Source organism: Oryx dammah, unplaced genomic scaffold, assembly GCF_014754425.2.
Source record: "Oryx dammah isolate SB20612 unplaced genomic scaffold, SCBI_Odam_1.1 HiC_scaffold_2, whole genome shotgun sequence".
NCBI classification, from domain to species: Eukaryota; Metazoa; Chordata; class Mammalia; order Artiodactyla; family Bovidae; genus Oryx; species Oryx dammah.
The window spans coordinates 193,072,734-193,085,156 of NW_024070186.1; the positions used below are offsets into that span (position 1 = coordinate 193,072,734).

A 12,423-nucleotide genomic window follows, 5' to 3' on the forward strand; every position below is an offset into this window, starting at 1 on the left:
AAAAAGCATGTTTAGGGCTGAGTCAGATAAGAGGGTTCCATGGAAGCACAGAATCTGTCCTCTCCCGCCTGGAAACACAGGTACATAGAGATAGCACAGCTGCCTGGCTGGCCACGAGAGAAGTGTGGAAAAATCTACTAGGACTGCGTGGGGGGAACTGAGAAAAGGAGAAAGGAAGTCAAAACCGTGTCTTCCCACCACCATGGTCCGTTCAGTACATAATGCCAAGCTCATCATGGAGGTCGTGAGCGGAGCCTCCTTCACAGGCAGCCCTGGGGTCACCAAGATCACCAGCCCCCAGTCTCTCAGCCCACCCACCCCCAGTCACAGCTGGCAGTGTCTCCCTCAGAGATGATCCCAGGGACTGTCACCAGGATGACCCATGACTTCTCCCCTCAGGGTGGGTGTGAGAGGGCACACAGCGAGCATCAGGGTGGGAGGGGCCTGGTGGACCTTGGTTCCGCCTGAAGACTGAGGGGGGAGGCACTGCAGGGGAGCCCCTGCCTGGAGGGAGAGGGGCCCAGAGCGGGCTGGCGCCCCCGTGTCTGAGGCGGGCGGAGCTGGACCGCCAGCGGCTCCCCCCTGCTCCTCCCTGAGGGGCTGCAGCTGGGCAGGGACTCGGCCCCCACCTCTCCCTGAAGGAGCCTCAGCTGGTCCTGCTGCCGCCCCTTCCCCTGGGAGGAGAGACACTCAGACAAGCAGAGACAAGGGGAGACACAGAGACCGAAGGCCAGGGAGATGTGAGGGGGGCAGGCAGGAGCTGAGGGGGACGAGGCCCAGCGGGCGCAGGTCAGGACCAGCCCCTCAGCGTGAAGACGGGGGCGGGGAGCCCCAGATCGTGGCTCCCTGAGCACTGACCACAGGGAGGCCCTTTTGCAACAATGGAAAAGAAGAAGCCAGTTGATAAAGGAAGTGCCCGTCACTGTCGGGGTGGGCGGGTTTGGGGAAGGCCCCCACCCTCCTCCGTCCTCTGAAGGAGCCTGGTCCTCACTCCTGGTGCTGAGACTCCCCCAGGGGCCCCCCAAGGCCTCCCGTCTGGCCTTGAGGGCTCTGCCTGTCTTCTCACCCGGGAGGAGGGCAAGGCCATGGGGCTGCCCCTGCTTCTGCCCCTGCTGCTGCTGCTGGAGTCTCTGCAGGCTGGTGAGTGGCCGGAACTGTCCTGCTCTGCCAGGGACCCCGGGGAGGGGCTGTGGCTGGGTGTGTGTAGAAGGGTCCCCTGGGGTAACCAGCCAGGCCTCCCACCCCCAATAAACAAAGGGCGGGTCCCACAGTGCTGAGTCCACCAACCCTTCACCCTCCTGCCTGCCCCAAGCCTGGAGAGGGGATCACGCAGGCCAGAGGGCCAGTCCTACCCCGTCACATGTCCCCCTGCAGGTGAGGGTGCCCAATGGTCTGGGGTCACCTTCTGTGTCTCTCCTCGTGGCTTCAGAGTCTCTCCCTCCCTCCTCTAGGTCACTGGGCACAAAGAAATCCACAGTCTTTCTTTGAGATGAAGCAACCAACGGATCTCTCAGCCCCAGAGGGTGGCTCCATCCTCATCCCCTTCTCCTTCTCTCACCCCTGGGAATTAGCCAAGGTTCCCAACATGAAAATATCCTGGAGATGGGAACACTTCCTTGGGGAGTTCATCTACAACACGACCCCTCTGTTCATCCATAAGAATTTTAAGAACCGGCTCTCCCTGAACTGGACAGAGCCTGAGAAGAACGGCTCCCTCCGGATCTCAAACCTGCGGAGGGACGACCAGTCTGTGTACTTCTGCCGGGTGCAGTTGGACACACTGAGACACGGCAAGCAGGTGTGGCAGTCCATCAAGGGGACCAAACTCACCATCACCCGCCGTGAGTCCAGCTGTCCTGCCTGAGGCTCTTGGAAGCCACTGGTGCCTTGGGCCCCAGGCTTGGCTCAGGCACTCTCTTCCCGACTCTCCTTTCTCAAACTCTTCTCCCTGCCCACCCCCTACTCCTCCCTAGGGCTCTGCCAACTTTACCCTTTTCACCTTAATCTTCCCCAACCCAGGACCACCTCCCTTGCCCAACCCCCACTCTGCCGTCCAGATCCAGCCCCTCCCCCACCCCAGGCCCCCCCACCCTCTGTGCTCCCAGCTGTCCTCCCTTCCTGCTCCAAGCTGGGCTGCACCCGGCCCCCTGCCCTCCAGGTGACTTGACATCCTCGGGGTGTGGCTCCTCCCCTTTGTCCGGAGTCCTCTGTGGAGCCCCAGCTGCCCCACGTCTGTCCCCCCACAGCCATGAGCTCAGCCCACACACACAGCAGGTGCCGAGGGGCCCCGTGTCCCCATCACCTGTTTTCCCACCTCCCCTCCTTCTCTGCTCTGAACCCCAGGACATCCGTTCAGCCATCCTTCCCTCGGCTCACCTCTCCTAGCTTCCATCCCCTTCTCCTCCTTCCGTCCCCTTCACCTCCTTCCCTCTCTCCTCACCAGCGTCCCCCATGTGGCTCCAGTCGCCCTGTCCCCGAGTCCACCCTGACCGTGCCCCTCTGTCCTGGTCATGACGAGGCAGCAGGCCCGGCAGCTCCCCTGACTGTGCCCTGCATCCCGGGGGGACACCTGGGCAGCATCACCGCAGCTGACCTTCCCCACGACCCTATGTAACAGTTGGTCCTGTTGCTGTTCTCAGACAGGAAACACCTGCCCTGTCACTCCTGGTGCAGGTGGGGTTTGACCCCGGTTTAATCCCAGAACCTCTTCTCTAAACCGTGAGCCTCTCAGCCTCATCTCCTGACCTGTCATCTCCTTGTCTTGAGTGTTTCTAACCTAACAGTGGACATGTCGCATTAACAGATCTCCCTCTGTCACTCAATGGGCCGTCGGAACTTGAACCTCAGTTTATTTAACCTCAATTTATTTGTCTCCAGAGCAACGGGGGTGGGTTCTCTCTGACAGTCACAGGCAGTAAGGGGGTTGTTGTCTATAACTTTTTAGAAAACTAGTGATTGACTAAGATAGTTTGCTTTATATAATCACTTGTGCTGAAAATTCTAAACAGTGTCCACAAGGGATGATTGCTCTGGGCTGGGAAGGGCATTCTCTCTGACTCCTCCCTTGGAACACGACTGCCTCTTCTTGACCACTATGCTGATTTCAAAGCAAACAGATAGTGACTCAGAATCTGAATTCACCGAGACAGCCTTGGATGAATATTTCCTGTGTCTCCTCCATGTTTCCTTAAATGACCTTTTCTGAGAGGTTTTTGGCCTCCTTAGATCCCTCTTCTTCTTTTTCTAATTCCCTAATTTCCTCTCTTGTTTTTATTATTAGTGTGTAACAGTATCTTTTGAATATTTACTTTTTATAATTTAAGTTGTAAAAGTAAAGCATAAGTTTTGACCAAGATGGAGAGTTATATGCACATGTTTATCTCAACTCCCTCTCAAAATCTAATGAATGACAGTGAAGGGAGTTTTTAAGACAAAAACCAGCAACAACAAAAAATTTGTGATCTAGGAGGACAAAAACAAAATTGGGGAAGCTGGAAATAGATGTATGTAACTCACTCAAGAGATCACAGGAGTTAAACCCTAAGCCAGCAATGGGGACAACCAGGAGGAAGGCAATTCATGCTACAAACCCCCTTCAGTTCAGTTCAGTTCAGTTCAGTCGCTCAGCCGTGTCTGACTGTTTGCAACCCCATGAATCGCAGCACGCCAGGCCTCCCTGTCCATCACCAACTCCCAGAGTTCACTCAGACTCACGTCCATCGAGTCCGTGATGCCATCCAGCCATCTCATCCTCTGTTGTCCCCTTCTCCTCCTGCCCCCAATCCCTCCCAGCATCAGAGTCTTTTCCAGTGAGTCAACTCTTCCCATGAGATGGCCAAAGTACAGGAATTTCAGCTTTAGCATCAGTCCTTCCAAAGAACACCCAGGGCTGATCTCCTTCAGAATGGACTGGTTGGATCTCCTTGCAGTCCAAGGGACTCTCAAGAGTCTTCTCCAACACCACAGTTCAAAAGCATCAATTCTTCGTTGCTCAGCCTTCTTCACAGTCCAACTCTCACAAACCCCCTTAAAGGGTCAGAAATGTGAACCCTTAATACCCCTGCTGGGAAAGGTTGAAAGCAGGAGGAGAAGGGGATGACAGAGGATGAGATGGTTGGATGGCATCACCAACTCGATGGACATGAGTTTGAGTAAGCTCCGGGAGTTGCTGATGGACAGGGAAGCCTGGCGTGCTGCAGTCCATGGGATTGCCAAGAGTTGGACAGGACTGAGCAACTGAGCTGATTTGAATATCCCTGAAGGAGGGTATGAAGCAGTCCAGATTATGATTGCAGATTAACATAAGGTTTATGTTTTTGTTGCTGTCCAGTAACTAAGTTGAGTCTGACTCTTTTCAACCTCATGGAATGTAGCAAGCCAGATTCCCCCGTCCTCCACTATCTCCCGTAGTTTGCTCAGATTCATGTCCATTGAGTCACTCATGCTATCTAGCCATTTTATCCTCTGCCACCCTTATCTCCTTCTGCCTTCAATCTTTCCCAGCACCAGGGTCTTTTCCAGTGAGTTGGCTCTTCACATCAGGTGAGGTGCCCAAAGTATTGGCACTTCAACTTAAGCATCAGTCCTTACAACAAATATTCAGGCTTGATTTCCTTTAGGACTGACTGGTTTGATCTCCTTGCAGTCCAAGGGACTCTCAAGAGTGTTCTCCAACACCACAGTTCAAAAGCATCAATTGTTCACTGCTCAGCCTACTTTATGATCCAGCTCTCACATCTGTACATGACTACTGGAAAAATCATAGCTTTGACCATACAGACCTTTGTCAGCAAAGTGACATCTCTGCTTTTTAATATGCTGTCTAGGTTTGTCATAGCTATCCTTCCAAGGAGCAAGGAAGGAAATTTCATTTCATGGCTGCAGTCACCATCCACAGTGATTTTGGAGCCCAGGAAAATAAAATCTATCACTGCTTTCATTTTTTCTCCTTTTGTTTGCCATGAAGTGATGGGACCAGATGCCATGATCTTAGATTTTTTAATATTGAGTTTCAAGCCAGCTTTTTCATTCTTGTCTTTTGTTCGTCCTCATTAAGAGGCTCTTTAATTCCTCTGCACTTAATGCCATTAGAGTGATAGTATCTGCACATCTGAGGTTGTTGATATTTCTCCCAGCAATCTTGATTCGAGCTTGTGCTTCATCCAGCCCGGCATTTCGTATGATGTACTCTGCATAGAAGTTAAATAAGGAGGGTAACACTACATAGCCTTGTCGTGCTCCTTTCCAATTTTTCCAAACCAGTCCATTTGTTCCATGTCAGGTTCTAACTGTTGCTTCTTGACCCGCACACAGGTTTCTGAGAGACAAGCAAGGTGGTCTGGAACTCCTATCTCTTTAAGAATTTTCCACAGTTAGTTGTGATCCACACAATCAAAGGCTTTAGTGTAGTCAATGAACCTGAAGAAGCTGTTTTTCTGGGACTCCCTTGCTTTCTCCATGATCTGCCTCCTCAAAACCCAGCCTGTACATCTGGAAGTTTTGGAATTAGAATTGCATCATTTTCTGTATTTCTATATTCTGGAACCTTTTGTCTGGGAATTATCCACTCCTTGAATTTTCACAAGAATTTAGCCATTACACCTTCTGAGCTTGAAATCTCTACAATAGGTTGTTCTTTAAAAGTGTCCTCAATTTCTTCTTTGCCTGCCCATTAAAGTTTACTACTTTTTAAATTCTTTTCAATTTGTGTTTGTCTCAGGAAATCAGCCATTTCACAGAGCTTTGTAGGTTTCTCAATGATTTTCTCAATGCATGTATGATTTCAATACCCTTTTGACACTGTTAGATTTATAAGAGTCTTGTCTGCTTTCTGGTTTGTTTTTCTCTGTATTTTTTTATTCCTTCTGCTGTTCTATTTCCTTAAATATGTCTCCAGTCTAGGTTTTCATTCAAACTACGAGTGTCCTTCGAGCTGTCTCCTCGCTGTTTTTGTGACTCGTTTCTTGGATGCTAATCTTTCATTCATTTAAAACATCTTCACATTTAAAATAATGAAAGTTTATAGAAGCTTTAGTTTTGTAGGGTTTTTAATGTGCATTCCTATCATTTTTATCTGATATGTTAGTAAAATTAAATAATTTTTAAATTTGAAAGTCTTAGTTGAGGGATGGTATTTACACTTTTATTATTAATTTCTAATGAGAGTGGACATGAATTTGGTCCACACTAACCGGAAGACTTCATTGGAATTTGGGATTTTCTTCCCTTTAGTGGGGTATTGAGTAATTTTTCAACTGTCTATTAAAAGAGGTACAATCTATTGGTGGGACTTAAAAATTAACCTTAGAAATGGATTCCAGTATACATTAGGTACAGACAAATACCGTTTGATTCCACTTACAGGAGGTCCCTAGAACAGTCATATTCACAGAATCAGAAAGCAGACTGCTGGGGCAGGGGCTCGGGGGAAGGAGAATGGGGGGACAGAGCTTCAGTTTATGAAGGTGAAAAATTCAGGAGATGGATGGAGGTGAGACTTGTACAATAGTGTGAATGTACTTAACACCACTGAACTATACAGTTAAATATGGTTAAAATAGTAATTTTCATGTTATGTGTCTTTTACCACAATAAATAATTTTTATCCTGTGATTTAGTTCACCTATGGGTAGGTGGTAAAATGAGGTTCTGAGGTCATAGCACTGATCAGTGGTAGAGTCAGGATTTAAAAGAAGTGAAGAGGATTCAGAGCTTCCAGCATCACCTCTTGTTACTCCACTCCCTGTGGGAGAGCTTCAGAGACCTGCTCCCCACCCCCCCTTTCCCCAAACTAGGGAACAAGATGTGACAGCTTCACCCGGATACCTCCAGCCCTTTAGTGAAGAATTTGCATATTTTTCAGGCAGCGAGACAACCACCTGGGGTCCTACCACCACCACCACCACAGCTGGCCTCGGGGGCTCAGAGGGCAAAAAGAGTTCCAAGCTGTGGGCCCCAACCATGGAAGCTATAGTCGGGTTGGCGCTGGCCAATATTGTGTTGCTCAAGATCCCAATCGTAGGACTGACTCTGTACCTCTGGTGGAAGAGAAGCAAAGGTAAGTGGTCCGGGACCCCTAACCTCTCCCCAAGGTTCCCAGCTCACTGTTTCTCAGAACCTACTGCACCAGATGATCAGCGGTGCTCAGTTAAAACACAAGTTCCTGCCAGACCTGAGGTCTGGGCTTGGGAATCTGCATTTTTAGTGACCTCCTCAGGTGGCATTCGTGTGTTATCAAGCTTGGGACCTACTATGTCTGTGTGCATGGAGGGAGAGGCCAGATCCTGGAAAAGTTTAAGAGAGAAAACCAGTATGACTTGGTGATTGCATTGGTGTGAGGGTGAAGGAGTGGGAATAAGTCCCACGTTTCCAACTTGGGCAAATGAGGCCATGGTGAGGCCACCAAGTAAATTAGGGAGCAGAGGAGGTCAAGGACCATGACTGGGAGAGAAGAATGATTCTTAGAGTTTGGGATGGTTTATGTTTGTGTGGCATCTGAGTAGAGATGCCCATCAGAAATTTGGATGTATGCATTCACAGCTGAAAGAGACCACAGGGCGACAGGCATTAACTATTTATGCCACAACAAACTCCAAAACTGATTTGAAATATATTTTTTTTAATTTGCTATATGGGAACTTCCCTAGTGGTCCAGTGGTTAAGAATCTGCCTTGCAATGCCAGGGATGCAAGTTTGATCCCTGGTGGCAGAACTAAGATCCCATATGCTGCAGAGCAACTAAGCCTGCAGGCCAAAATTACTGAGGCCCACGCCCGCTAGACAGTCAGTGCATCACAAGGAAGATCACGCATGACAAACAAAGATCTCGTGTGTTGCAACAAGACGCGGCACGGCAAAATTAATACATGAATAATTTTTAAAATTTGTAGTGAGTGATGAGCCCTGTCAGATTGTAAAGCTCAGAGCTTGAACAGCACAGAACTGGGTGTTCCTGCAGCCAAATCCTGCTTCACACTCTGGCCTGGTAAACTCTGGCACACTAATACTACTGCTGTGAGCCTGAACTTACTGATCGGTAAAATGGGAATGAAAACAGTACTTCCCTGCTGTTGTCATGACAAACAAAAGGCATTTAGAATAGATTCTGCTTATAGAGTAACCACTATATGAGCATGAGCACTTAATAGTTAAGCTACAACAATTAAAATTATGTAATTCTGGATTATATAGGTAAACAAATGGAATAAAAGTGAAAAATCAGATACAAGCAGGGTAAAAAAAGATCCAAATATATGCAGAAATTTAGTAGGTTAAAAGGAAGCATTTCTAATCAAGAGGGAAGAATGAGTATTTCTGGAATAATGGAGTCACAGCTAAGAAAGAATAATATTAGCTCCCTGCCTTATAATTTGCACCAAAATTGAAGATATAAATGAGGAAAAAATAACCCTAGTGCTAGTAGAAAGCAGGTGAAACTATTTTACAACCATGGGTTGAAGATGACTGGCCTAAGTATGACAAAATATCCAAAGCTATAAATAAAAATATTTATAAATTCAACTACATACAAATTGATTTTTTAATTCTGCAGACTGAAAACCACAGTGGTTGTCTCCTGAGAGTGAGGATGAGGGTCAGAGATGAAGAGAAAATGTGACATAGTCACTGTGGAAATGCAAAATGATATTTGAGGATCAGCTCAGATGAGAAACCACAAATGGGTAAAAACATCATTGCACATAGTTATGCCTTCCCCCAGCAGCATTACAGCATACAGGTTTAGAAACGTTTGGGAATTACTGGTTAGAATTTGCGTACAGCTGTTAGCACCAAAATCCAGAAGGAATGGTTAAGTTAATAACACAGAGTTCACTTTTTTCCCCTCATATAAAAGAATGTGGGGCCAGGGGCAGAAGCTGCCATCCATAAGCACTGGGGTTCCTACCTTTCTGTTCACTGTTCTGCATTTTGGCTTCTCTCCCGAAGACCATGGTTCATTATGGCTGCTAGAATTCCAGCCATTATTTCTGAATCCAATCAGGATGAAAGAACAAAAAGACTATTCCCCAGCTGTCTGTCCTCCTTTTAAAGAGCCTTTGTCAAGTCCTACCCACAACTTCCCCTTATGTCTTATTGGTGAGATTTAAAACACTTTTTTTTACTTAAATGATGGTTGCTGTCATTTTTTGGGGGGTGGGGGGAGGAGGTTCTTCGTTGTGGCCCACAGGCTTTCTCCTCGTGGCACTCGGGCTTAGTTGCCCTGTGCAGCTTGTGGAATTTAGTTACCTGCACCCCACCCCACCCCACCCCACCCCACCGCCGCCACCCAGGGATTGAACCTGTGTCCCTTGCATTGGAAGACAGATTCTTAACCACTGGACTGTTCGGGAAGCCCCTTACAGGTTAGATTTAGCTGTAGATCCTATATCTGTCTGTTGGGGCGCACCCAGCCACTCCAGATAAAAAGTTTCTGTAACTGAACAAGGAGGAGTGGATATGGGGCAATAAACAGTATCCCCTGCCTCAGGGAGCATCCACGATGGGAGACGTGTCAGCAAGTGTGGCAGAAGCACAGGGGGACCAGGGGATCAGGGAGCCCATGAGAGGGCACAGGTGGAGAGGAGAGGGCTCAGCAGGGGGCTTGGGTAACTTGAGAGAGAGTGGATCATCAGGACAAGAGTGCAGTGAGGTCTCGCACAGGTACAGAGGGATGATGACCGAAGAGAGCCGGAAGGAAAGATAGCTGAGCATAAAAATACTAGTGTTTGCTCTGTCAGAGTTCTCAGTCCCAGTGATTTAAAAGAAAGAGGAAAGAAAATGAGTCCAGGGTTTGGCTGAGTGGACCTGAGGTAGCGTGAGTCAGGGGGAGGTCAAAACCACCGTGTCAGAGAGTGATGGGGCTCTGGGTGTGGGAAGAGCTGCTCTCCTGACTGGTGTGGCAGACAAGGCAGCACAGGTGCGGGCAGCCTCAGGGTACCACTGGGGCAGAGGCGGTCAGCTCTGAGTCCCAGGCCCTTCCCAGGGAGGGGACCGGGCAGAGAGGCAGGGAGGAGACAGGCCTCCGTGGATGGCACAGTGACTCGCTGTTGGTCCTCCTGCAGGTGTGCAGACTGAAGCCAGGACCCCAGCCAGGTGAGCGCTTCTCCTCCAGTATGGGGGGGGTGGGGGCGGTGCTATTTTATGAGCAAGAAGTTTCCTCCCAAGCACAGCACCAGGGAGCCTTTCACGGGCCTCCCCTCCTGGGCCTCCATCCACATCCTCGACCAAGTCCCCACAGGCCAGGCTCTTCACTTCCTGAGGCTCCCGATCCTCGAACAGTCAGAGCCGTGGCCCAGCACTTTCTCTGACTCTCTCCCAGAACATCTCCCTTTGTCTCTGGCACCCGCCTTTCCCCCTTCCGTCCCCAGGTCTCAGCCTTTCCCTCTGTTCATCCTGGTTGGTCTCCCCCTTGAACACCGTCCTTCCAGAACACACCCGCCTGCTCCACGCTCTGTCCCCTTTCTTGCTCCTCGTCCAGTCTGTCCCTTGCCCTGTGACACGGGGCCTCCGGCTGCTCCGCCCTGTCTCTCCTCAGAGCGGCTTCCCTCGCGGCCCCCAGCCTGGCTCCCTCTCCTCTGGCCCCGGCTCCTCTTTCTTTCCTCTCACCCTCCTCACCACCCACCGCTTTCCTTTCTCATCCTCTCTGCCACGTCCAGGCTTTTCCTTCTCACAGCCCCTCCCTCCTTTCTTGCCTTCCTGACTCTTGACAGTGTCCTCCCGGGACCCCTCCCCAGATGGCGTTTCCTCAGGGACCAAGGCCTGAGCACCGCCCAGCGGACCAGAGAGAAGCTCCCTGGTTCTCACGCTCCGGTTTGGACCCAGGCGCTGCCACAGAGGACAGGCACCCCCTCCTGCTTCTCCTCCCTGCTCCCCTCAGTAAAGCCGCTTCTCTGCAAGAGTCCACCCCAGTCACTCTCAGGGACGGGGCTACACTGCAAACGGCCCCTCATCCCCGTCCAGACGGCCTCGCTCTGAGAGCCTCAAACCTCTGCCTTCATCTGCGAGTGTGACCAGGCAGGTCACAGAGCCCCCAGAGAGAGGAGCAGCCCGAGGCAGGTGGTAGCTCTTTTCTGCCCAGACTCTGACACATCACTGGCCTCCTGTTCCCACTCAGGGAGTCCTTCAAAAACACGGAAGAGAATTACGAGAACACTGGGAATAAAGGTAAGTCCTGCCGCCATCATCCCCACTCTCACCTGGGTCTTCCTTCTCCTCCCCACACCCCCTCCCCACACAGGTGCCCTCAGCATCCTCCTCTCTCCCCTGCCTCACCCACTCTCCCCTGAGACCCTGGTCCTGACCTAGAGATGGCCTCACTGCTGGAGCCCCTGCCCATTTCTCTACCCTGGCTGCCTGGTCACCTGGTTCCAGTACATCTTGAGTTTTTTTCTAAGACAACATATAAAACCAGAGCACAACAATAACATAAGCAGGTCCAGTTAGGGCCTGAAAGGATGAGAGGGAAGTTTGGAGGAGGTGGGATGGATGGACAGAGGGACTCTGGTGTCAGTGGGGCATCAGCTGTGGGATCGTGACTCTGAGGTGGGACCCCTTCCCCTCTGCTGTCTCACCCCTCCTATTTCTTTCTCCCCCAGGATGATGGTGAAGTCCTCCATGCCTCCCTCACCCTCTCCAGCTTGACCTCACCAACTCAGCAGTGCCTCCCCTCCCCCCTCCACACTGGGAACCCCAGGAAGAGACCCTTACTCTGTCTTAAAGACCTTAAGGAGTGGGGCTGAATGAGGACCTCCTTTGACTCAGCTGCACACAGGGATCTCAGTTCCTCATAATCACCCTGGCCAGACACAGACAGCTCAGAGGCCTGCAGGTGCTGAAAGTCACCAAGGACCTGAGGGTCACACAGCCCCCTGCCCCAATTTCCTCTTCAACCTCCCAGCCTTTCACCACAAAAATAAAAGGACCTGTACAATTTGCCTGAACACACCTAAGGAGAAAGCTGATGTCACCTTCAACTTCTGTCCTTCCAGAAGTTGACAAAATGAACCATAATAGATAGCTCCACTGGAATTCATCACTTTCACTAGCTTTGTTTGTAGCGATGCTTTCTAAGGCCCACTTGACTTCACATTCCAGGATGTCTGGCTCTAGGTGAGTGATCACACCATCGTGATTATCTGGGTCGTGAAGATCTTTTTTGTACAGTTCTTCTGTGTATTCTTGCCACCTCTTCTTAGTATCTTCTGCTTCTGTTAGGTCCATACCATTTCTGTCCTTTATCGAGCCCATCTTTGCATGAAATGTTCCCTTGGTATCTCTAATTTTCTTGAAGAGATCTCTAGTCTTTCCCATTCTGTTGTTTCTCTCTATTTCTTTGCATTGATCTCTGAGGAAGGCTTTCTTATCTCTCCTTGCTATTCTTTGGAACTCTGCATTCAGATGCTTATATCTTTCCTTTTCTCCTTT

At 49.9% G+C, this 12,423-nt stretch overlaps 1 protein-coding gene across 1 annotated transcript; it reads left to right on the forward strand.

The window, feature by feature from the left end:
- The first annotated feature begins 940 nt into the window (after positions 1–940).
- LOC120882868 (paired immunoglobulin-like type 2 receptor beta) lies at positions 941–11,943 on the forward strand. Its single transcript, XM_040266708.1, is given in 9 exon segments — positions 941–1,140; positions 1,452–1,841; positions 6,863–7,057; positions 10,062–10,092; positions 11,114–11,163; positions 11,237–11,292; positions 11,595–11,646; positions 11,649–11,699; positions 11,702–11,943. Coding segments are annotated over 9 exon segments (921 nt in total). The 5' UTR covers positions 941–1,085; the 3' UTR covers positions 11,743–11,943.
- Positions 11,944–12,423: the final 480 nt, after the last annotated feature.